This window comes from Papio anubis, chromosome 1 (genome assembly GCF_008728515.1).
Source record: "Papio anubis isolate 15944 chromosome 1, Panubis1.0, whole genome shotgun sequence".
Taxonomy (NCBI): Eukaryota; Metazoa; Chordata; class Mammalia; order Primates; family Cercopithecidae; genus Papio; species Papio anubis.
This window is the reverse complement of record NC_044976.1, coordinates 91239376-91265715: the sequence shown is the minus strand read 5'-3', so window position 1 is coordinate 91265715 and position 26340 is coordinate 91239376. Positions and strand designations below refer to the sequence as shown.

Below are 26340 nucleotides of genomic sequence, written 5' to 3'. Positions count from 1 at the left end.
GTGTATTCTGGGTTACATGATTTAGAGAAGAATCTGTGTCTTGCAGTTAGAAAGATTTTGAATATTTGATAGAAGTGTATTTGGATTCCATTCAAAACTGGATTTCGTAAGTGGCTGGGGTGTTTTTCATTTTTCACATTATAAAGTAGAAAGGAATTTGAAAGGTAGCATGCTTCCTATGGTAATTTCTTCATGCAGCATTCTCTTTTTTTCTGCTTCCAGCAATCTTTTAAATGCATATGCAGTAAATTTTTGGTTTTCAACTGAGAAAATACTTAAAGTCCATCATAAGAATGTGTAATTGGTGAGAATAACTTCATTTCATCATCCCTGTGAGCAGAAATTTGCATGTGTACCATGAAATATTTAGAGATGGAAAATTTCATAGAATCAGGCCTTGAAATCTCAAGGTTACCTCAGTTTACCTGTTTACCTAGGGAGCTTTCCCTAGGACCTAATTTTGGATCTCTTGGTAACTCTCCGGAGAAGTTTGATACTGGGCTACCCTGTGTCCTTTTTATCTTTTAATATGGTGGGAAATTGATCTAAATCTTGTATCCGTGTGCTGGGATAATTGGCTAGCCACATGTAGGAGCATGAAACTGGATCCTCTTCTCTCACATTATACAAAAATCAACTTAAAAGATGGATTAAGGACTTAAACCTAAAACCGGAAACTATAAAAGTTCTAGAAGATAACATTGGAAAAACCCTTCTAGACATTTGCTTAGGCAAGGATTTCATGACCAAGAACCCAAAAGCAAATGCAATTAAAACAAAGATAAATAGCTGGGACCTTATTAAACTAAAGAGCTTTTGCACGGAAAAAGGAACAGTCAGCAGAGTGAACAGACTACCCACAGAGTGGCAGAAAATCTTCACAATCTATATGTCTGACAAAGGACTAAGATCCAGAATCTACAACGAACTCAAATCAGTAAGAAGAAAATACTCTCATCAGAAAGTGGGCTAAGGACATGAATAGACAATTCTCAAAAGAAGATATACAAATGGCCAACAAACATATGAAAATATACTAAACATCGGTTGGGTGCGGTGGCTCACGCCTGTAATCCCAGCCCTTTGGGAGGCCAAAGTGAGTGGATCACAAGGTCAGGAGTTCAAGACCAGCCTTGATAATGATAAAGACCTGGGCAAGATAATGAAACCTTGTGTCTACTAAAAATACAAACAATTCGCCAGTTGTGGTGGCAGGCGCCTGTAATCCCAGCTACTCGGTAGGCTGAGGCAGAGAATTGCTTGAACCTGGGAGGCAGAAGTTGCAGTGAGCCAAGATCTTGCCACTGCACTCGAGCCTGGGCTACAGAGGAAGACTCCGTCTCAAAAAAAAAAAAAAAAGAAAAGAAAAAAGAAAAAGTACTAAACGTCACTAATGATCAGGGAAATGCAAATCAAAACCACAATGTAATACCACCTTACTTCCACAAGATTAGCGGTAATCAAAAAAAAAATAAACAGTAGATGTTGGCATGGATGCAATGAACAGGGAACGCTTCTGCACTGCTAGTGGGAATGTAAACTAGTACAGCCACTATGGAAAACAGTGTGGAGATTCCTTAAAGAACTAAAAGTAGAAGTACCATTTGACCCAGCAATCCCACTACTGGGTATCTATCTACCCAGAGGGAAAAAAAGGTCATTATTTGAAAAAGATACTTGCATACACAGGTTTATAGCAGCACAGATCACAATTGCAAAATCGTGGAACCAATGCAAATGCCCATTGGTCAACAAGTGGATAAAGAAACTGTGATATATATATATATATATATATATATACACACACACATATATGAGATGGAATACTACTCAGCCATAAAAAGGAATGAATTAACAGCATTTGCACTGTCCTGGATGAAATTGGAGACTATTATTCTAAGTGAAGTAATTCAAGAATGGAAAACCAAACATCGTATGTTCTCACTGATATGTGGGAGCTAAGCTATGAGGACTCAAAGGCATAAGAATAATTCAGTGGACTTTGGGGACTTGAGGGGAAGAGTGGGAGGGGAGTGAGGGATAAAAGACTACAAATAAGGTGCAGTGTATACTGCTTGGGTGATGGGTGGACCAAAATCTCACAAGTCACTACTAAAAAACTTATGTAACCAGATACTACCTGAACCCTGATAACTTATGGAAAAATATAAATAAATAAATAAGTCTTGTATCCGTGAATCAAGTTGTTTAATTTCAGTCATTTCATTTGAATCAATTGTTAAATTGTTTAGTTTGTATTAATTTCTTGACTGTTGATGTAAATAGTGACTAATACACAGAGATTTGATGCCTCTCTCAGAAATAACATACTGAGGAAATACAACAAAAACAGATTTTGGACTACTGTTTTCTATAAATATTTAAAAAGTAAATGATGTTCATGCTTTATCTGGAGTCCTGATCAGAGGTTAGTAAGTTTATTGCCATACTGAAAAAATTTTTAATCCTGTTGCTCCGTAACTTTGATTAGTATTTTATTAACAAATCAGAGTTAGATTTCTGTGTTCTCAAAATTCAGTACAGTTCCCCTCATACATTGCTAGTGGAAATGAAAATCTGTACAGCTGCTTTGGAAAAGTTTGGCAGTTTCCTAAAGTTAAACATAGAAAAATTACCATCTGAGCCAACAGTTCTACTCCTAAGTATATCTTAAGAACATTGAAAACCTAAGTCTACACACAAACTTTTGTACCAATGTTCATAGCAACATTATAATAGTCAAAAAGTGGAAACAACCCAAATTTGTATTAACTGATGAATAAATAGATTAAATGTGGTATATCTATACAGTGGAATATCATTTGGCATAAAAAAAAGATTGAACCTTGAAAACGTTGTTCTAAGTGAAGTAAGGTTGTCACAAAAAGCTATAAATACATATGATTTCACTTACAAGAAATGTCCAGGTAGGCAAATTCATGGAAACAAAAAGTAGATTGGTGGTTGCCAGGGGCTGGGGAAATGGGGAATGTAGAATGACTGGTGATGAGTATAGGTTTTCTTTTTTGCATGATCAAAATATTCTGAAATTAGAACATGGTGATGTTTAAACAACCCTGTAAATACTCTGAAAACCACTAGCTCTTGTGTATTTTAAAAGGGTGAGTTTCATAGTTTGTGAATTATATTTCAGTACAGCTGCATAAAATTAAATACATTTAAGTGTGGAACAAAATAGCTGTTATGTGTGCTGTATTTTATTCCTTAATTTTAAAAGTCCCAAATTAAATTTTCTTCTTCTTTAGAGGAATAACTCCCTTCCTGATGAGAATAATATTGCAAGGCTTCAGGAAGAACTCATTGCTGTGAAACTGAGAGAAGCAGAAGCCATTATGGGTTTGAAAGAACTTAGACAGCAAGTCAAGGATTTAGAGGAACAGTGGCAGGTATTTTAATATATTTTTTGTGCTTTTTAAAAAGAGAATAAAACCCAAATTTCCAATATGTAAGAGTTTGAAGTACCTGATGACCTACAGTAGGAGATGAGTTTAAAGTGAGAGAGACCCTGTTTAATGTCAAAATTGAGAGTATTTATAAACTGAAAGTGCTCTTAGGCTGTTTCTCTCTCTTTAATTCTTATAATAAAATAAAAGATACAGTAGATATCGGATCATATTTTTGTAATTGTACCATTGTGCCTTGTATAACTTTTTCTGAAAAACTGTAAAAGTATTCTATATTGTACATATTTTATCTTACGTTGATATTAAGTCCATTGTTGGTTAGTGTGAAACACCAGAAGAGTGACAACATTATAAATTTAGTGTATAAATTAGTAACTTAGTTACCTCACCAAATAAATGACATTTATCTGGTATATGACCACAAATTTATTCATGTATGAGGGAAATGTTGACAAGGAACAAAATACATATTCTATATAAGGACCAAAATTAGGCGTTGACATTGTCATGCCGTTTTTTTAAAACGTGTTTTTACAAAGTATCAGATTGCAATAAACTTGAAATTTTAAAACAAAAAAGACAAAATTTGTACTTTGTCACAGATATTTTGAGAAACACTGCCCTTAACTTCTAACATTCCTTCCTTAAGGATGGCCCCATTTTTTTTTCTAATTTATTGGGATTTCACTGAAGATAATATGAAAAATCTCTCATTAAAAAAATTACAGTGAAAATTGTATTCTTTTCAAGAATTAATCTGCAGTATATAGAGAAAAAAATTTGAACTATATTTGAGTTTGTGTCCCAGATCTGCACTGGCTGTGTGATACTCCTGAAGTTATTTAATCACAGTGTTCATTTTCTTACCTGTGAAAAACCAAAAATGTTACCACATACATTGCCAAATGTTCCCTGGAGGGACAAAATTGCCCCAGTTGGGAACCAATAATGGCAATAATGTGAATGATGCTTTCTAAAATTGTTTAATGTGGTGATCCTGGGCAGTGAATTCTGAAAGTGCCCTTCTTTCTTCTCGGGTCTCTTTTCTCCAATAAATTTTTTTTTTTTTTTTTTAAAGTACAGACGAGGTTTCATCATGTTGGCCAGGCTGGTCTCGAACCCCTGACCTCAGGTGATCTGCTTGCCTCGGCCTCCCAAAGTGCTGGGATTACAGGTGTGAGCCACCGTGCCTGGCCAATAAATTCTATCTTAAATATGCTTAAGATCTGCAAAGGTCTTTTTATGAAACCCTTTTATTCAGATGATAATAGTGCCTGATTAATAGGATTTTCTAGGGATTAAATAAAATAATGTGTGGAAAGTGTTTTATATAGCACAGGCCTGAAATAAGTGCTCAGTAATATTAGCTCTGATTTTGATACTAAGAGTACTTGCTGCAATATAATTTTTTATGCTTTAGCGCCACTTAGCTCGTACTACTGGGAGATGGAAAGACCCACCGAAGAAAAATGCTATGAATGAGTTACAAGATGAACTGATGACCATTCGACTTAGAGAAGCTGAAACACAGGCAGAAATAAGAGAAATAAAACAAAAGATGATGGAAATGGAAACACAGGTATGATGGGAAAGCCCAGTATCTTTAAAAAGTATCATTAGCTGATCAAGGGTTTGTGCACAGATTGTATCATCTAGAATAGAGATAAAAGGTGAAGATATGAAACTCTATAGACTGCAGTTTTCTAGCCCAAATGAAGATGGCAAAAAATTTTTATATTGGATTTCAGAGGTTTAATCCTTCTTTGACCCATTCAACAAAGTTCAAGCCAGTCAAATTTTATTTGACTTTATTGGGTAAAACTCGTAGCATTGCCGTGCTGCATGACTTGAGAAGGAACACTATGTAGAGCAAAATTTTTCAACCTCAACACTTTTAACATTTTTGGCTAGAAGATACTTTGTTTTACGGAGCTGGTCCGTGCGTTGTAGATGTTTAGCAGCATCCCTGGCCTCTACCCACTAGTTGCCAGTAACGTCTCTCCTATCCCAGGTTGTGACGACCAAAAATGTTTCCACATACATTGCCAGATGTCCCCTGGGGGGCAAAATTGCCCCAGTTGGGAACCACTGATGTATACTATAATGTGAATGATGCTTCCTAAAGTTGTTTAATGTGGTGACCCTGGGCAGTAAATTCTAAAATTGCCCTTCTTCTCAGGTCTCTCTTCTCTCCAATAAATTCTATCTTAAATATATTTAAGATCTGCCAAGGTCTTTTTATGAAACCCATTTGCATGGTAAAGGCACATTTGGTTTTCATGTGGTACATTTGTTTGGACCATATTCTTACACTCTGTGAATGTTTTTAAAGTATTTATTCAGTCAGTAGGGGGCATAGTTAACTCATACATCATTCTGTATTCCAGTGTGCAAAATGATCATAATCTCAAACATGGTAACATGAATATGTAATTTCTTCAAAATAAATATATCTTGTTTTTTTTGAACATTGTTCAAAGTTATTTTCTTATATTTTTCTTGTATTATTCTATATAAAATACTTTCCATGCATTATTTTATTCGGTATAATTAAAATAGGAAGAGGTACACTTGAGATTATGAATAGTAGAAGTCTTAAGTTTTACAATGGGAAGTTTTATTTTTGTAATCAGATTTTATTTTAGTATAGATACTAAAGATGAAAACACAGCTTTTAAGCCATTGTTGAGGATTTATTTCACAGTGGGTAGAGGTGAATAAATCAAATCCAACAGACATGGTTTTGAGAACTTGTGAAACACAAAGCACTGCCTCAGCCGTTAAAGGACTTACACTTGGGAAATCAGGTATGCACAGACAGTATTTAATATAACTCAGAAATTTGGTAAGTAGAGAGTTAGACAGGAATTATATGGAGACTAAGAGGGGAAAATTAATTTCAACTAGGTGGTTTGGAGAAAGGTTTCCTAAGGAATTTGTGTTGTGCCTAATACTGTCGCTGACTAATAAGTGTGATTTTGGATGGATTTTGCTGGAAGCAGGATGGTATGAAGCACTGGTTCCTAAATGCCAGCCAGTATTTGGACTGGTGATGATCCATGAAATTTTCACATTGATAAATGAAAAAAAACCAAAACAAAAAAAATCGTATGGTGTAATGGTGGTGATGTATAGTAATCTAAAGAGTATTATATCAAACACTCATGTATCCACCATTTAGATTAAGAAATTTGTCCATGTTTATACATGTAACTCCAGTTCTGTCATTTTAAGGACTTTTAGAAAAGTCTGTCAGTGACTATACCTCAATTTATTGATCCACTCTCCTTTTTGCTCTTGCGAACAGTGCTACTCTGAACATTCTTGCTTAGGTTTCCTTGTGTATATCTTCAAGAGTTTCTTAAGTACAAAGGTTCTTACCATTTTTGTGTTTGTCTCTGCCATCAACACTGTTGGCAGTCTGGAACCTGTATACCCCTTCTTAAAATAATATTTTTTAATGCATAAATCCCAGCCACTTTTATTGAGGTATAGTTATCAAAATACTAAAAACATATTTGTGATGGAGATCACATACACAGAGATACAACACATTCCCATTGCTCGATTCAGGTTTTTAATATTTTAGATTTAGGTTTTTTTTTGTTTTTTGTTTTTTGTTTTAAGATGGAGTCTTGCTGTGTCTCCCAGGCTGGAGTGTAGTGGCCAGATCTCAGCTCACTGCAACCTCTGCCTCCTGGGTTCAGGCTATTCTCCTGCCTCAGCCTCCTGAGTAATTGGGATTACAGGCGGCCACCACCGTGCCCGGCTAATTTTTGTATTTTTAGTAGAGATGGGGTTTCACCATGCTGGCCAGGCTAGTCTTGAACTCCTGACCTTGTGATCCGCCCACCTCCGCCTCCCAAAGTGTTGGGATTACAGGTGTGAGCCGCCGCGCCCTGCCTAGATTTAGATTTCTTAAGATAAGTTGTACTATATTTTTTCCCATCTTAATTTGTTTGTATGTGTTTTTATCTCTGATAAACAGCATATAGTTGGTTACTTTTAAAAATACAGTCTGATAAATGATTGTTCAACTCTCAATAGGCTAAAAACTACTGAATATATGTATACTTGAGGGAGGTCAATTTTATAATATGTGAACTGTATCTCAATAAAGCTATAAAAACTGGCTGGGTGCAGTAGCTCAAGCATGTAATCCCAACATTTTGGGAGGCCAAGGCAGGTGGATCACCTGAGGTCAGGAGTTTGAAACCAGCCTGGCCAACATGGTGAAACCCCATCTCTACTAAAAATACAAAAAAATTAGCCGGGCGTGGTGGCACATGCCTGTAGTCCCAGCTATTCGGGAGGCTGAGGCAGGAGAATCGGTTGAACCCAGTAGGTGGAGGTTGCAGCAGTGAGCCAGGATCACGCCACTGTACTCCAGTCTGGGTGACAGAGCAAGACTCCACCTCAAAGAAAAACAAAAAAAACTAAAAACTAAAAACCATTTAGTCTCATAGTTTCTTTTACCATCATGTTTGGTCTCAGTTTTGTGATTTTATTTGGATGGATATCTGTCACCTTTCTAGCTATTTTGTTTATTCTGTCTGTTCTTTGTTTCTTTATTTTTTTTCTACCTTCTCTTGGATTTATTAGATATTTATTGTGATTCCATTTTTATCTTCACATTTAACTTATTTATTTATACATCTTTCAAGAGTTTTTTTAGTGGTTGTTCTAGGTTTTACAATAAATAGAGTGTACCTTCAAATAATAAGTTATAAATAATAAATGAATAAATATTACACTTCATGTGTAATCTAAGGCTCTTTCAACAGTGTATTTTCAAATCTTTCTACCTCTTTTGTGAAATTGTCATACATTTTACATATTGTCCAAACATATATACTACTAATTTTGCATTAAAGTTATCTTTCATAGAAATTGAAAAACTTTTAATGAAATGTGTTTTTCCTTCAAGATATTCTGTTTCAGCAGTCTGTGCAGATCCATGTTTCTGTCTGGTATCTTATTTTTTCTGCTGTAAGAACTTCTTTTATCATTTTCTTTAGTGCTGGTTTTTGTTTGAAGAAAATGTTTATTTCTTCAATTTTAAAAGATATATTTGCAGGATATTGAATTCTGCCTTGACAGTTTTTTTCTTATAAAACTTTAAATCACTCTACTATCTTCTTGTCAGAAACCATGCCAGCCAGCACTGTGTTGTAATTCTTATTTTTGTTCCTCAACCTGTAACGTATTTTTTCCTCTAGTTGCTTTCAAGCTTTTCTCCTTATAGCAGGTTGAATATGATATACCTAGATCTGTTTTTTTTTTCTCTGAGTTTCTTTGATTTATAGATTTGTGTATGCCATAAATTTTGGAAAATTCTTGGTTGTTATTTCTTTTTCTTTTTTTTTAAAGATGAAGTTTCACTCCTGTTGCCCAGGCTAGAGTGCAATGGCGTGATCTCGGCTCACTACAACCTCTGCCCCCTGGGGTCAAGCCATTCTCCTGCCTCAGCCTCCCAAGTAACTGGGATTACAGGCATGTGACACCAAGCCTGGCTAATTTTGTATTTTTAGTACAGACGGGGTTTCTCTCTGTTGGTCAGACTGGTCTCAAACTCCTGACCTTAGGTGATCCGCTGGTCTCGGCCTCCCAAAGTTCTGGGATTACAGGCGTGAGCCACCATGCCCGGCCCTTGGTTGTTATTTCTTCAAGTATTTCTTCTCACGCTCTCTTCTTCAGGGGTTTCAATTATACATATGTTAGATTGTTCAAGGTTGTCTGACAACTCTTTGTTGCTCTGTTCTTTTTGTCCCTATTATTTTTCTCTTTCTGTTTTCAGTTTCCATTGACTAAAACATTTTTGCTGACAAGTTATTAAGTTCACTCATTCTTTCCATTGCTTTGTGGAGTTGTTTGATGAGCCACTGAAGGCATTCTTTACATCTGTTACCATTTTTCATTTCTAGCTTTTCTTTAAAAAAAAAATTTTTTTTTTCAAAGAGAAAGGGTCTCACTGTGTTGCCCAGGCTGGTCTCAAACTCTTGAGCCCAGTGATCCTCCCACCTCAGCCTCCCCAAAGTGCTAGGATTACAGCCACGAACCACTGTGCCCAGCCCATCTCTAGCTTTTCTTTTTGACTCACAGTTTTCATTTTTCTGCTGATATTACCTGTCTAATCTTATATGATTTTCACCTTTACCTTAGAGCCTTTAGTATAGTAATCACAGTTATTTTAAATTCTCTGTCAGCTATTGTATTAGTCAGGGTTCTCTAAAGGGACAGAACTAATAGGATATATATATATAAAGGGGAGTTTATTTAAAGTATTAACTTACACGATCACAAGGTCCCACAATAGGCTGTTTATAAGCTGAAGAGCAAGGAGAGCCAGTCCAAGTCCCAAAACTGAAGAGCTTGAAGTCCAGTGTTCGAGGACAGGAAGCATCCAGCATGGGGGAAATATATAGGCTGGGCCAGTCTCTCTTTTTCACATTTTTCTGCCTGCCTTATATCCGCTGGCAGCTGATTAGATTGTGCCCATCAGATAAGGGTGGATCTACCTTCCCCAGCCCACTGACTCAAATGTTAATCTCTTTTGGCAACACCCTCACAGACACACCGAGGATCAATACTTTGTATTGATCTTGGATATTAACTCAATATTAACCATCACAAGTCCGTCTTTTGTCAACTTGAACCTATGCACATCTCCTGAGATCATACATAATCTTCAAATAAAGACAATAATGCGGTAATAATTACACCTAACGTAATACAGCTATCCTTTGTACAACCGGAAATGCACCAATCCCCGACTCAAAAGCTATTACATAAAGTTAACAATACTTAAATGCTGATATGAAGTCAATAAATCTTGTGTCACATGATAAAATATATTTTCTTAGTACAAATATACATACACAAACATGATTTTAACAAAAGGAGGAAATACTCATGACTATTACAGTCCTTGTTTCTGCAGCTGGTCACGTAGTGGTATCTGGTATTGATGACTGCCTTCTATTACCCATTCTGTATTCCCTTTGCTTTCAGCAAGCAGCTCAGCAGGTTGTGTTTTTTTTCCTGGTGGAGTGACCCAAACCTTCATTCCTGAGGGGTCTGGGCCATTTGTATTCCTGCCTGGATTGGGATGTTGTAGTTTCCCGTTGACCTGAATCACAGGGCATGGTAATACTAAGATGCCCTGATGGATCTCCTGTATTCCATGCATACTCTTCCTTACTCTGTTGTGCAGTAGTAGGCTGATTTCGTCTTGATTGTCTGGGTCAGTCATCCCAGCCAACACTGTAACTCCTTTCTTAACCTGTTGACTTAAAGGTAGCAGGAGCCCAAAATGTCCAGGTGGCAATCTTAACTTCCAGTTTAATGGAGTTGTTGTTGTGTCTTCTGGTGGTAGCGTTCCTCACTCTGGAACTAAGACCTGTAGGCCAGCAGAATTAATGTTGAGGGAATAGGAAGCAAAAATTTTGCTAGTGGATCACTAGGGGTGATGGTGAGTGGTGCCACTTCTACTTCCACCCCTTGATTCCTGGACCCGTGAATCCTGGCTATGGGAGAAACAGTACCATATATTGGATGCTGATTCAGAGCATACACGGCCTTCTGGAGACCTTTGGCCCAGCCCTGCAAAGTGTTGTCACCTAGTTGACATTGTAATTGTGACTTCAAAAGGCCATTCCACCATTCTATCCATCCAGCTGCTTCAGGATGATGGGGAACATGGTAAGATCAGTGAATTCCATAAACGTGAGCCCACTGCCACACTTCTTTGGCCATAAAGTGAGTGCCTTGGTCAGAGGCAATGCTGTGTGGAATACCATGATAGTGGTTAAGGCATTCCGTGAGTCAACAGATGGTAGTCTCGGCAGAAGCATTACGTGCAGAATAGGTAAACCCATATCCAGAGTAAGTGTCTGTTCCAGTGAGGACAAACCTCTGCCCTTTCCATGATGGAAGAGGTCCAATATAATCAACCTGCCACCGGGTAGCTAGCTGATCACCCTAAGGAATGGTGCCATATCAAGGGCTCAGTGTTGGTCTCTGATGCTGGCAAGTTGGGCACTCAGCAGTGGCTGTAGCCAGGTCAGCCTTGGTGAGTGGAAGTCCATGTTGCTGACAGCGTGTGTAACCTCCATCCGTGCCACCATGGCCACTTTGTTCATGGGCTTATTGGGCGACAGTGGGTGGCTGGGAAAAGAAACTGAGGGGTGTCCTCAGAAGGGGTCATCCTATCCACTCAATTATTAAACTCCTCCTCTGCTGAGGTCACTCGTTGGTGGGCACTCACATGGGATACAAATGTCTTCACAGTTTTTGGCCACTCAGAGAAGTCCATCCACTTACCTCTTCCCCAGATTTCTTTGTCTCCAATTTTCCAATCATGCTTCTTCCAAGTCCCTGACCAACCAGCCAAACCATCAGCTACATGAATCATTGTATACTCGCACATCTGGCCAGTTATCCTTCCATGCAAAGTGCATAGCCAGGTGCACTGCTCAAAGTTCTGCCCAGTGGGAAGATTTACCTTCACCGCTGTCCTTCAGGGATGTCCTAGAAAGGGGCTGTAGTGCTGTGGCTGTCCACTTTCAGGTGGTTCCTGCATATCGTGCAGAAACATCTGTGAACCAGGCCCTGGTCTTCTCTTCCTCTGTCAGCTGATCGTAGGGAACTCCCCATGAGGCCATCAGTGCAGGCTGGGGGAGAGAAGACAGGATGGCAGGAGTGGAGACCATGGGCATTTGAGCTACTTCCTCATGGAATTTACTTGTCCCTTCAGGACCTGCTCAGGCCTAATCACGTGTATACCACTTCCATTTGATGATGGAGTGCTGCTGTGCACAGCCCACTTTATGACTAGATGGGTCAGAAAGTACCCAGTTCATGATATACAGTTCAGGTCGCATGGTGACTTTATGACCCATAGTCAGTTCGTGACTATGATGAACCATGGTTCAGTTTCCACCAAAGCCCAATAACAGGCCAACAGCTGTCTCTCAAAAGGAGAGTAGTTGTCTGCAGAAGATGGCAGGGTCTCGCTCCAAAATCCTAGGGGTCTCTGCTGTGACTCACCTGTAGGGGCCATGAATCTCTGTTTTTGTAATTCAAATAAGTATTTTGTCCATTCGACCTAGAAGTTTTCTGCTTGTATAAATTAAGTAGGAATCCTGCAGGCTTCCTATCAATTTCACTTCTAGGAACACCATGATTAATTAGCCAATACCAGAGTTCTAAACAAGTCAGACTATTTTGATTGCCCCTTTGCCGCTGCTGTTCATTACAGTAGCTACGTCCACCTTGCCGTTGATGGTTAAGTACTGTCACTTGGCCGCTGCCACCTTGGGATTCAATTATTCCCTTTGTATTTAAATTTTGTTGTTGAGTAACTGCAGTTCCCACCGTTAGATCTGACATACTGCGAAGAGCAATTACAGGGCTCTTCAAAGATACAGGTGCTGCCCTCACAAATCTATTTCAAAAGGCATTGGTCAAGAGTATGTCTTCTGGACCCTCCCAGCTGAGATGAGTAGGTCTAAAGTGACTAATCCACTCCACCATCCCAATCTCCCTAAACCTTTGGATCCCATCCTCTACATTAAACCAAGGGAGAGGCCGGGCGTGGTGGCTTAAGCCTGTAATCCCAGCACTTTGGGAGGCCAAGACGGGCGGATCACGAGGTCAGGAGATCGAGACCATCCTGGCTAACACAGTGAAACGCCGTCTCTACTAAAAAAACACAAAAAACTAGCCGGGCGAGGTGGTGGGCGCCTGTAGTCCCAGCTACTCAGGAGGCTGAGACAGGAGAATGGTGTAAACCCGGGAAGTAGAGCTTGCAGTGAACCAAGATCCGGCCACTGCACTCCAGCCTGGGCGACAGAGCGAGACTCCGTCTCAAAAAAAAAAACCCAAGGGAGATCAGGAGTTTCCAGCTCACTCACTGTGAGCCATCTTCTAATCCATCTTTCAGCCAAGAAAATAACTATTAGAACCTTTTTTAACCCCCAGAGTTGCAACATTAAATGCTGAGTCCCTACTTAGTGGGTCCAAATCAATAAATTCAGCCTGATCCAACTCTGTGTTCCTTTCACCATTATCCCATACCCTTAATATCCATTCCCATGGCCTGTTTTCCAGATTTCTGTTTATATAAATTAGAGAACTCAAACATTTTTTTTTCAAATGTAGCACACCTCATGGGTCACACTGTCAACCTCACCTCTAGGGGCCCACTGAGACTTTAACCTAGCTATAGGTCTAGAAGCAAACAGGTGTTGGGGGTGGCTCTTGAGAAGAATCAACATTATCTTGCCTGGCAACTTCCTCAGGGGAGGGCATCAATGTTGCCTCAGGCAGTGCAGGGTTCATTTCCTCAGACCAAGGTGGAAAGGCTGATGGCAGCATGGGTCGGGAAGGGGTTGTTACTACTACTAGGGATGGGGAAGCTGTTCCTTCTGATAAAAAAGGTTCATCTGAGTTTACAAACTCAGTGTCCCCAGCTTCATCAGGGTCCTCCCACACATCCCCATTCCAAGTTTTAGGGCCCCATTGTTTTCCAATCAATGCCTTCACTTTAACAGTAGACACCTGACAAGGCTGTGCATGCATCTTTCGTTGCAGGTCAGCCACTCTCATGAAGAGCTTGTGACTGTCTACTCTCATTCAAGGCAGTCTTAGCAGATTTGAGGCTTAGTATCTGCTTCTGAAGCTGGGAGACAGAATCCCTGAGTTCATCATTTTCTTTCATCACTTTGTCCAGTGAACTTAGGAGCAACCAACCAACTTCATTACATCCCTTGGTTCTCCACATATAGTGAACGGTATTATGTATAGAGTCACTAAATTGCTTGCCTCTCACAAATAGTAAATCAGGAGTGTCAAATGCACTTATTTTGCATAACTCTAAACAGTTCATGCCAAGAGGTATCAGTGTGCTTCATACTATTAGAAGTAGAGTCCTTAGCATTTTTGGGTCTAATCATATTAAGTAGCCAACTCCAGAAACCCCCAAACCAATGAAATAACTCCAACCTTAATATTCTGTTCCTCTAGAACCACTCCTGGTACCAATATCTGTATTAGTCAGGGTTCTCTGGAGGGACAGAACTAATAGGATATATACAGCAATAATATATATATATAAAAAACATATGTAATATGTTATATAATGTTATATAATATGTATGTTATATATAAATGCACATATATATAACTCCTATATATACATATATATGTATATAGGAGTTTATTAAGTATTAACTTACACGATGGCAAGGTCCCACAATAGGCCATCTGCAAGATGGGGAGCAAGAAAAGCCAGTCTGAGTTCCAAAACTGAAGAACTTGAAGTCTGATGGTGGAGGGCAGGAAGCATCCAGCATGGGACAAAGATGTAGGCTGGGAGGCTGGGCCAGTCTCTCCTTTTCACATTTTTCTGCCTGCTTTATATTGGCTGGCAGCTGATTAGATTGTGCCCACCAGATTAAGGGTGGATCTGCCTTTCCCATCCCACTGACTCAAATGTTAATCTCTTTTGGCAACACCCTCACAGATACACAGGGGATCAATACTTTGTATCCTTCGATCCAATCAAGTTGACACTCAGTATTAACCATCACAGATATTTTTAACATCTGTGTCATATGTAATGCTGGTTCTGTTGATTGCTTTGTCTCTTGGGAGTGCTTTGTTTTTCCTTGCCTTTTGCTATGCTTTGTAATTTTTTTTTTTTTTTTGAGACGGAGTCTTGCTCTGTCGCCCAGGCTGGCGTGCAGTGGCTAGATCTCAGCTCACTGCAAGCTCCGCCTCCCGGGTTTAGGCCATTCTCCTGCCTCAGCCTCCCGAGTAGCTGGGACTACAGGCGCCCGCCACCTCGCCTGGCTAGTTTTTTGTATTTTTTAGTAGAGACGAGGTTTCACCGTGTTAGCCAGGATGGTCTCGATCTCCTGACCTCATGATCCGCCCGTCTTGGCCTCCCAAAGTGCTGGGATTACAGGCTTGAGCCACCGCGCCCGGCCCCGCTTTGTAATTTTTTTTGTTGAAGGCTGGATAGCTTGTGTAGGACTGCGGACTAAGTCAAATAGTTTTTCTTCCTGGAAATGGGCACATTTTTCCTTCTGCTAGGCCTTTAATGTGGGAGATTGCAGTTAATATAGTCCAGAGATGGGCTGACTTTGAGGTTTGTTGTTTCTGTGGTTATCGTCAGTGCACCACAGGCTTCAAATTCCCTTAGCAATACCTTATTTTTCCCTTAGCAATACCTTATTTTTAGAGTAGGAGCTGGTTTGCCAGAGCGATTTTGTGTCTTTAGGTCTTCCCTTTGCATAACACTTTAAAAGGGTCTGTCTTCAGCAGTATTCCATTTGTTACTTATTACAGAAGAGTTGGAGGGGCAACAGTGTTCTCTGTTGTTCTGATGAAGTCTCAGTCTTAGACAGGCACAGTGGCTAATGCCTATAATCCCCAGGACTTTGGGAGGCCCAGGCAGGAGGATCACTTGAGGCCAGGAGCTTGAGACCAGCCTGGGCAACATAGTGAGACCTTGTCTCGTATAAAAATTTTTAAAAATCAACCAGGCGTGGTAGTATGTGCCTGTAGTCCCAGCTACTTGAGAGGCCGAGGTGGGAGGATCGCTTGAGCCCAGGAGTTTGAGGCTGTAGTGAACTATAACACCACTGCAGTCCAGCCTAAGCCACTCCAGCCTAAACCACAAAGCAAGATCCTGTTTCTAAATTAAAAAAAAGAAATGGCCGGGCATGGTGGCTCACACCTGTAACCCCAGCACTTTGGGAGGCTGAGGTGGGTGGATCACCTGAGGTCAGGAGTTCGAGGCCAGCATGGTGAAACCCCGTCTCTACTAAAAATACAAAAATTAGCCAGACGTGGTGGTGTACACCTGTAATCCCAGCTACTTGGGAGGCTGAGACAGGAGAATCACTTGAATCTGGGAGGCAGAGGTTGCAGTGAGCCAAGGTCGCACCATTGCACTCCAGCCTGGGCAACAAGAGTGAAACTCCGTGAAAAAAATAAATAAATAAAGTAAAAAATAAATAAATTCAGTCTTAGGCTTCATTATGTCCTTTGATCTGGTGCATTTGGTCTTTAGTGCTCCTGCCTACCCCTAGATGTAGTCCTAGGCACAAAACGCAGTTCTGCCCTTCCCTAAGATGCAGTGGCTTTCACCAGTGCCCCAAAGACAATAGTTGGCCCTGATCCACACAGATTAAAGCATATATTCCCTAGAGGAGACAGGCAAAGTTTAGCACCTTCCCATAGTGACTGCTGTTCCCCTTCCTGAGTCCTGTATCATGAAGGTTTTTTTCTCAACACTCTCACCAGTCTTTTTTGTGTGTACCTGTTGGAGTACCTGAAGAAAAGTGTGCAAGAGTTTATGAACTTAGGCTCTAAGTCTGCTGCCTCCTGAGCCTCCACACTGTCTAGCCAGCCAATACTTAGCTTCCACCAGTTTGATATTTATTCTAGCTGTATCATTCTTAGCTTGTGGCTGCATCTGCTCTGCCCCAGGTGAGAAAGTGCTTAAATCCCATTGCATCTCTCCTGGGAGGCTCTGGGGTTGAACTTAGAGTTTGGCTGGCTTTTTTTCTTTTCCTTTTTTTTTTGAGATGGAGTGGAATGATCTCGGCTCGCTGCAACTTCCGCTTCCCAGGTTCAAGCAATTCTTCTGCCTCAGCCTCCTGACTAGCTGGGACTACAGGCGCCCACCACCACGTCTGACTAATTTTTTTTTTTTTTTTTTGTATTTTTAGTAGAGACAGGGTTTCACCGTGTTAGCCAGGATGGTTTCGATCTCCTGACCTTGTGATCTGCCTGCCTCAGCCTCCCAAAGTGCTGGGATTACAGGTGTGAGCCACTGCACCCGACCCACTTTCTTAAAGTAAATTTACTTTTTTCTTGTGTGATAGTTTAGCTCAGTATACTACTATAGGGTGAAATTTCTTTTTTAAGCATTATGAATTTTTGCTGTTGAAATATCTGCTAGACATTTCATTACCCTTCCTTTATAGGTCTCAGTTTTTCCCTTGATTTGCCTCTTTAGCATTCTAAGTTTTGTTACAGTGTATCTTGGTAGGGATTTATTTGTTTTTATCCTGGTTGGAACTAATCGTGTTTCCTAAAGTGTAGATTTATATCTTTTGTTTCTTAAATTGTAAAAAGTTCTCAGCTATTACCATCTCTTAAACCATCGTATCTCACTTTTTTTTACTATTTATCCTGCAACCCCTATTAGGTTTGGACCTATTTTGGACCTTATTCTCTTTTCTGTGTCTAATGACCTCTTCTGGGACACTAATTATTTCTTCAGTACAGCTAATCTCCAGTCTAACCCATTCATTGAATTCAGTGGCTGTATTTATAGAAATTTTCTTTGGTTATTTTTCTGATTTGCTTAATTTTTTTTGATAGTGACTTGTTCTTTGCTTATGTTTTGGCATCTTCCTTTTATGTCATTAATATTGTAATTTTAAACATAACCTATGTTATATAAAGTCCTATAATTTTTTATCTTTAGAGTTCTTAAAATATATTTTTTTCTGCTGTCTCTCACTCATGGTCAATAATTGGGTTTCATGTGTATTATTTATCAACCATAATGTGGAATTATGGTCTTGTGTTCAGGGATGCAGGGAGGGGTTTTATCTGTGGAAATTATTTGCAGCTTACGTCAAAGATGTGTCCCTCTGAAGTGTAGTTATTTGTTTTGATGGTAGCAGGTAAGACAGTAAAAAGAGGCTGTGATACATTTTGAATACAGTGCTAAGAAGTTTACTTAATTTTGTAGACAGACTTATTTGTTGATTCAAAATGAGAAAGAGGCCAGGTGCAGTGACTCCTGCCTGTGATTGCAGGATTTTGGGAGACCAAGATGGAAGGATCACTTGAGTTCAGGAGTTCAAGGCTGGCCTGAGCAACATAGCAAGACCTCATCTCTACTAAAAATTAAAAAAATTATCTGGGCGTGGCAGCACATGCCTGTGGTCCCAGCTATTCAGGAGGCCGAGGTGGGAGGATAGCTTGAGCCTGGAAGATTGAAGCTACAAGTGAGCTATGATTGTGCCTCTGTTCTCTAGCCTGGGCAACACAGCAAGCTCCTATGAGATGATATCTTAAAAAAAAAAAAAAAAAAAAAAGAATGAGAAAGACTACAGTATGTGTTACAGGAAGATAAGTAAAAGTAAAGATAAAGAAAGTTGTAAGTGGTTGAACATTTTGGAGTTTACATCTGTTAGATGACCTACATTTTTTCATTAAAACTAGAGGCAGGGTCTTTTTCATAGGGTGAGGTAAAGTAGGTATAATAATGGCAACAACTGAACATTTATTAAGTATCTAAAATTTCCTGGGTGCAGTGGCTCACGCCTGTAATCTCCCAGCACTTTGGGAGGCTGAGGCAGGTGGATTACTTGAGGTTAGGAGTTCAAGATCTGCCTGGTCAACATGGTGAAATCCTGTCTCTGCTAAAATACAAAAATTAGCCGGGCATACTGGTGGATGCCTGTAATCCCAGCTACTTGGGAGGCTGAGGCAGGAGAATCACTTGAACCCAGGAGGTGGAGGTTGCAGTGAGCAAAGGTCATGCCACTGCACTCTTGCCTGGGCAGCAAAGTGAGACTCTGTCTCAAAAAAATGAAATGAAATGACATGACATGGCATGACATGATTGTATGAGACTGCTTTCATAAACTTTTCTCTCATAATCTAATCTTCACAACGTAGCCTCAAAAGGCAAGTAATACTATCTCTACTGAAATTTGGTAGGATTAAATAACTTGGCCAAGGTTTAAGAACTGTTAAAGGAGAAGTTAGATTTTTACTTCTTTCTGCTATGAAAGTCCCTACTGTTTCTTTCAGGCCTCTGATAGAGTAATTTAGGATTGAGAGAATTCAGGCTGGGTCATACCTGAGTGTGAAAACTATCTCATGTTAGTTCAAGGTCTATATGTTTTTTTAAGCACATTCTGTAATTATAATACAATAAACAGCTAGGATTTATTGCTACATATTAGGCCCTGTTACACGTATTATCTCATTTAATTCTGAAGACACCAAAATGAGGAATAGAAAGTATTTTATGTGCATTTTTCAAATAAGGAAATAGAGACTCAGAGATATTAGCTTGTTTGCTTAATGACCAAATATTAAAACCAGAATTCAAAATCTGTGCTTCATCAAAAGAGACTGTGCTAGACATTGAGAGCATGTAGAAATACACATAGGCCATATTGTGTGACATCAGGTTTACAGCCCAATAAATAGTGATGGTACCTTTTTTTTTCCTTTCCTTTTTTTTTTCTTTTTGAGACAGAGTCTTGTTGTTACCCAGGCTGGAGTGCAGCTGCGTGATCTCAGCTCACTGCAACCTCCACTTCCTGGGTTCAAGTGATTCTTGTGCCTCAGCCTCCCAAGTAACTGGGATTACAGACATGTACCACCACACCCGACTAATTTTTGTATTTTTAGTAGAGACAGGTTTCACCATTTTGGCCAGGCTGGTCCCAAACTCCTGGCCACAAGTGATTTGCCCACCTTGGTCTTGAATGCTGGGATTAGAGGCATGAGCCACTGCGCTAGGCATGATGGTACCTTTTGACTGGTTGTGCTTTCTTTCCAGAACTGGAAAGAGGAATTAAACTCACCATTCCTCTATCTATCCACTTTGTACTCCCATTGCCAATCTTAGAAAGGAATGCCTTCAAGTTGTATATAAGCATTTTTATAGTTTACAGCTATTTTTTGTATAAATGGTATATTGAGCTATAATGAGAATTTCTAATATTGACAGTATGCATTCCTTTGGATGACTTGATTTTAAAGGCAGTTTTATCGTATTTTTTAAAGTTGATTTGTTGAATAACACTGACCTAATAACTAGTAACATTTTTAATAGTGTTGTGGTATAAAATGGATAGGTAATTTTTTTTAATTTTTAGGTCTTGTAACTATAGTCTGAGTATTTATATTTCTGATTATTAGAACCAGATCAATAGTAACCATCTTCGAAGAGCAGAACAAGAGGTGGTTAGCCTACAGGAGAAAGTGCAGTATCTTTCTGCACAGAACAAAGGACTCCTTACTCAGTTAAGTGAAGCAAAGCGCAAACAAGCAGAGATTGAATGCAAGGTAAATATGTCAATTAACTGATTTTGTTTTTTGTCAATATAATAATGCCTTTTTTGTGTTTGTGTTATTGTGATTAGATTATCTTAAAAACAAAACAAAAAAGCGTGTCCTATTTTCTACTTTTCCTGAACTTGTTTTGGTAGTTGCTGTCAGACCAGGTTAGCTCATCTTGCTTCTGGGGTGGATTTCAGTCAAGAAACATTTTCAGTCACTTCCTTGGTTAATTTAATTTCCTGGATTGGCATTTACTAGTATCTCTTTACAGTTTTTCTTTTGACTGGTAACCCTTTAAAACCGGAGCTTTTAATGGCTTGATCAAAAAAGGTGGATCATTTAGAGAGCTTAGGGCTCCTCTGCTTTGATTGTTATCTTATTAGTGGGCAGTTAACATTGATACATGTTTTCTGGATAGATTAGAGAGCAAGAGAAATGTGTATGTACCAGTGTGTTGGCAAAAATGGGTATATTACCCATTATTATTTTAATCAGTTATATACTTTTACTTTTTTGTGAGGTGTTTGGATTCAAAAAGCATCAAAAGGATTTGAATGCAAGTACATTCTTTCCTGAAATAAATTTACAGTATAGCGGTGGTGAGAGAGTGGGGAAAGGCACGGAGATAGAAGGAGAGGAGGGAGGATTTGCTCTGTGTGTGTGTGTGTGTGTGTGTGTGTGTGTGTGTGTGTGAAATAACTAAAGAAATGACTGTAGACTCGGCATTAGAATGGATTACTAAAGGCAAGTTATGGGATTTTAAAAAAATAAACTAGGCATCCACCTTTCCATGGTGAGATAGCAGGAATGATACCCTTTAAAGATTCCAGCCTTATTATTGTATAAGAAATAAGACTTTTGATGGCACATATAAAGCTGTAATTCCATCAACTTATTCTGGTGTCATTAAAAACCAAGAGTGAAGCTTGAATGGTTTATCAGTGTCACTGAAATCCAGAGATGAAATTACATCCTTATAAATATGCATGGCTGTTACAATGTATACTGACAGAAATCTGTAGGCAGTACTGAAATTCATACTAAAGCACAGTCACTTTTGAAGGATATGACTAAACTAAGTTATAAATAAAATAATATTAAATGAGGTTGTATCAATCTGATTTGTCATACCAATATCTGATTGAGTTTTTATGATGCTAAATTGTCTGTGTTGACATCTTGTCGATAACTAAATTTCATCTTTTATTTATTATTGATGTTAGTTTTCCGTAAACATATTTTGATAACGGTGTTACTAGATTTAATATTGCTTCTCAAATGCCCTAGTACCTGTTGAGAAAAGTAAAGTGTTCTTTGGAAATAAATCTTTAAGGAACTTACTGTTGAAAAAAATAATTTTCTTTGAACTTGTCTAAGTAATGGGCTCAGATTTAGAATATTAGAGGATTTTATGAACTAATTAGGGATTTTATTTAATTTTTAATTGTTCATTAATACCTCTGTGAAGTATGTTACAGATGCAGACTCTGATATCTCCCCTGTGTTTAAGCTGTGTGTTAATTTATTCAATCTTTCATAATGCCTTTGCAGATTTTGAGAATGACCAATGTATTGTTACCCTAGCACCTAGTACATTCTGATTAAATGTGTATATTTTACCCTGTTATGTTGGAATGATTCAGGAACAAAGTTAATTTTTCAAGAATGCCAGTCCTTGAATTATATAAATCTGATTCATTTTTGTTTAGTATTATAAGATTATAGCTTATGATTAACTTATAATTATTAAAGCTTTTTTATTTTTTGTGTAAAATGTGTGGATATTATTTATAATATTAATGTTATTTTCCCTCTCAACTTAATTTGAATGTTCTCCCTTAAAGTTGAGATATTACAAGCCTATGAACTCCAGTTTCAAAATGCAGAACACTCTAAAACCCTAGAGTTTTTTCATAAATTTCACACAAATTCCTTTGTAGGCGAAACTTAAAATTTGAATTGATATATGGCCATTTATAATTGTTATTTGTTCCACTTGATGTGAACATTTGTGTCTCACTGCTTCATTGTATGCAGTGAGCATATTGTTTCACTATGGATGCTGCCTTAGACCCTGCTAGATAATACTAATGTATGGTTTATGCCTCCTATTACTTTTCTAAAATCTGAATTCCAAACACACCTGGTTTATTTTGTTTTGGTTTGGTTTACCACACTAGAATAAGGAAGAAGTGATGGCTGTGAGGCTCCGGGAAGCAGATAGCATAGCTGCTGTGGCTGAACTACGACAACACATTGCTGAGCTTGAAATCCAGGTATCATATGAAAATAATAAAGTACATGTAAAAATATGGTTTCTTCTATCCTCTTTGTCTGAACAGTAACTTAGTCTTTATCCTCATGACTGTGATTCTTTTTTCAATAATCATTCATTTCCAACTTTATTTTTTTTATGGTGGTAAAATGGACATAACACTTACTATTTTAAAGTATACAGTTCTGTGGCATTAAGTGTACTTGACATTGTTGTGCAGCCATCACCACCATCCATTTCCAGAACTTTTTCATCCTCCCTAACTGAACCTCTTTGCCCATTAAATACTAACTTCCCATTCCCCCAGCAACTGGCAACCACCAGCAACTGGAAACCACCATTCTACTTTGTCTCTATGAATTTGACCACTCTGGTTACCTCATGTAAGTGGAATCATACAATACAGTCATATGCTGCATAAGGACATTTCAGTGAGACAACATATATGATGATGGTCCCACAGGATGATAATGAAGCTGAAAAATTCCTGTTTTCTAGTGACTATAGTCATCATTATGTTATAGTGCAACACATTACTCGTGTGTTTGTGATGAGACTGGTATAAACAAACCCACTGCACTGCCACTCTTATAAAAGTATAGTACATACAGTTGTGTATAGCACATAATACTTGATAATAAATGACTATGTTACTGGTTCATATGTTTACTATACTATTTGTTGTTTTGCTATACTATTATTGCTATTTTACAGTCTACTTCTACTTATACAAAAAAACAGTTAACTCTAAGACAGTCTCAGATCCTTCAGGAGGTTTTCCAGAAGGCATTGTTTTCATAGGAGATGACAGCTTCATGCGTGTTACTGTCCCTGAAGACCTTCCAGTGGGACAAGATGTGGAGGTTGAAGATAGTGATATTGGTGGTGCTGACCCTGTGTAGGCCTAAGCTAATATGTGTGTTTGTATCTTAGTTTTTAACACAAATGTTTTAATTTTTTTTTTTTTAGTTTTTGTTTTTTTTGAGACAGGATCTCACTCTGTTGCCCAGGCCGGAGTTTAGTGGCACAGTCATAGCTCACTGCACACTCCAACTCCTGGTTCAAGCAGTCCTCATCAGCTTCCCCAGTACCTGGGACTACAGGCACACATGACCACGCCCAGCTTATTTTTTTATTTATTTAGTAGCAATGAGGTCTCACTTTGTTGGCCAGGCTGGTTTCGAACTCCTGGGCTTAAGTGATCCGCCCACCTCTGCCTCCCACAGTGCTTGGATTACAAGCATGAGCCACCGTGCCCAGCCTTAATTTTTTTTTAACTTAAAAAAATTTTTTGTTCATCAGGCACAATGGCTTATGCCTGTAATCCCAGCACTTTGGGAGACTGAGGCGGGCAGATCACTTGAGCCCAAGAGTTTGAAACCAACCCGGCCAACAAAGTGAGACTCTGTCTCTACAAAAAATACAAAATAAAATTAGTTGGACCTGGTGGTGCACTATAGTCCCAGTCCTAGCTACTCAGGAGGCTGCGGTGGGTGGGTTGCCTGAGCCTGGGAGGTCAAGGCTGTAGTAAGCCATGATCACACCACTGCGCTCCAGCCTGGGCCACAGAGTAAGACCCTGTTTCAAAGAATATATTTACTAAAAATAAAAATTAAAAATAGAAAAAAGCTTACAGAATAAATATATAAAAAAGAAAATATTTTATACACCTGTACAATATGTTTGCTAAGCTAAATGTTATGAGAGTCAAGAAGTTTAAAAAACTGAATTTATAAAGTTACAGTAAGTGATAGTTAATTTATTATTGAAAGAAAAACCATTTTTTATAATTTAGTGTAGCCTAACTATACAATGTTTATAAAGTTTACAGTAGTGTCATGTCCTAGGCCTTCACATTCACTCACCACTTACTTACTAACTCACCTAAAGCAACTTCCAGTCCTGCAAACTTCATTCTTGGTAAGTGCTCTATACGGGTATACCATTTTTTATCTTTTATAACATACTTTTCCTGTGCCTTTTCTGTGTTTAGATACGCAAATACTGACCATTGTGTTACAGTTGCCTACAGTGCCCAGTGCAGTAACATGCTGTGCAGGTTTGTAGCCTAGGAGCAATAGGCTATTCCATGTAGCCTAGGTATGCAGGAAGCTATACCATGTAGGTTTGTGTAAGTGCACTCCATGGTGTTTGCATGATGAAATTGCCTAACGATGCATTTCTCAGAACACATCCCCATTGTTAAGAGGTGTGTGACTGTATTTGTCCTTTTGTGACTGGCTTATTTCACTTAATGTTTTCAATGTTCATCCATGTTATAGTGTATGTACAAATTTTCTTCATTTTTAAAGCTGAATAATATTCCATTGTATGTATATACACGTTTTTTGTCTATTCATTGATGACATTTAGGGTGCTTCCATGTTTCAGCTATTGTGAATAATGCTGCTATGAACACAGTTGTACAAATTTCTGTTCAGGTCCCTGCTTTTACTTCTTTTGAGTACATAGAAGTGGAATTGCTGGATCATATAGTAATTGTTTAATTTTTTAAGAAATTGCCACACCATTTTCCACAGAATCTATACCATTTTACATTTCTACCAGCAATGCATGAGGATTTCATTGTTTTCCACATTCTCACCAACACTTGTTAATTTTCTGTTGTTGTTTTTATAATTACCATCCTAATGGGTGTGAAGTGGTATCTCATTGTGGTTTTGATTTGCATTTCCCTGATGATTTGCTGTGTTGGGCATACTTTCATGTGCTTATTTCGCATTTATGTATCTTCTTTGGATAAATGGCTATTCAGGTCCTTAGCTTAATTGAACCAGGTTGTTTGTTGTTTTTGTTGTTGAGTTATAGGAGTTATTTATATATTCTCAATATCCCTTTCTTATCAGATATATGGTTTGCAAATATTTTCTCCTATTACGTTTGTTGCCTTTTCTCTGTTGATAGTGTTTTTATCACAAAAGTTTTTAATTGTGCTGAATCAACTTACCTGGGTTTTTTTTTTGTTTTTGTTTTTTTTTGGTGTTGTTGACTGTGCTCCAGGTCCATTTTTTAGTGAAAATTCATCATATTTTGATATTATAAAACTATCTTCAAAAGAAAATTCAAAGCTTTAAAAATAAATATGTTTTTACAGGGCACAGTAGCTCACACCTGTAATCCCAGTGCTTTGAGAGGCCAAGGTCAGGGGATTGCTGGAGGCCAGGAGTTCAAGACCAGCCTGGGCAATAGAGTAAGACCCTGTCTCTACAAAACAATTTTTAAAAATTAGCTGGGGGCATGATAGTACACCCCTATAGCCCTTGCTACTTGGAAGGCTAAGGTGGAACGATCCCTTGAGGCCAGAAGTAGGAGTTCCACATTACAGTGAGCTGTGATCAAACCACTGCACTCCAGTCTGAGTGACAGAGTGAGACCTTGTCTCTAAAATAAATTTTTTTAATAAAAGTAAATGTGTTTTGTCACTTCTTATGCCTTACTTCTTCTTGTATAATATGATAAAAGTGTTAAGTTTTCCCTGTGGATGAAATATTATGTTTAAAATCTGTCTTTCAA

At 38.6% G+C, this 26340-nt stretch overlaps 1 protein-coding gene across 15 annotated transcripts in view; it reads left to right on the top strand.

Moving 5' to 3' along the window:
* Positions 1 to 26340, top strand: part of EVI5 (ecotropic viral integration site 5) — a 300894-nt gene that overhangs the window by 195266 nt on the left and 79288 nt on the right. For 14 of the 15 annotated variants that reach the window (XM_021944188.2, XM_031650781.1, XM_031650780.1 and 11 more), the window contains 4 exons: positions 3267 to 3407; positions 4846 to 5004; positions 20391 to 20537; positions 22712 to 22807. In XM_021944188.2, coding sequence (XP_021799880.1) covers positions 3267 to 3407; positions 4846 to 5004; positions 20391 to 20537; positions 22712 to 22807 — 543 coding nt within the window. The remainder of the gene's footprint in view (positions 1 to 3266; positions 3408 to 4845; positions 5005 to 20390; positions 20538 to 22711; positions 22808 to 26340) is intronic. The other variant, XM_031650793.1, reaches the window with a different exon arrangement.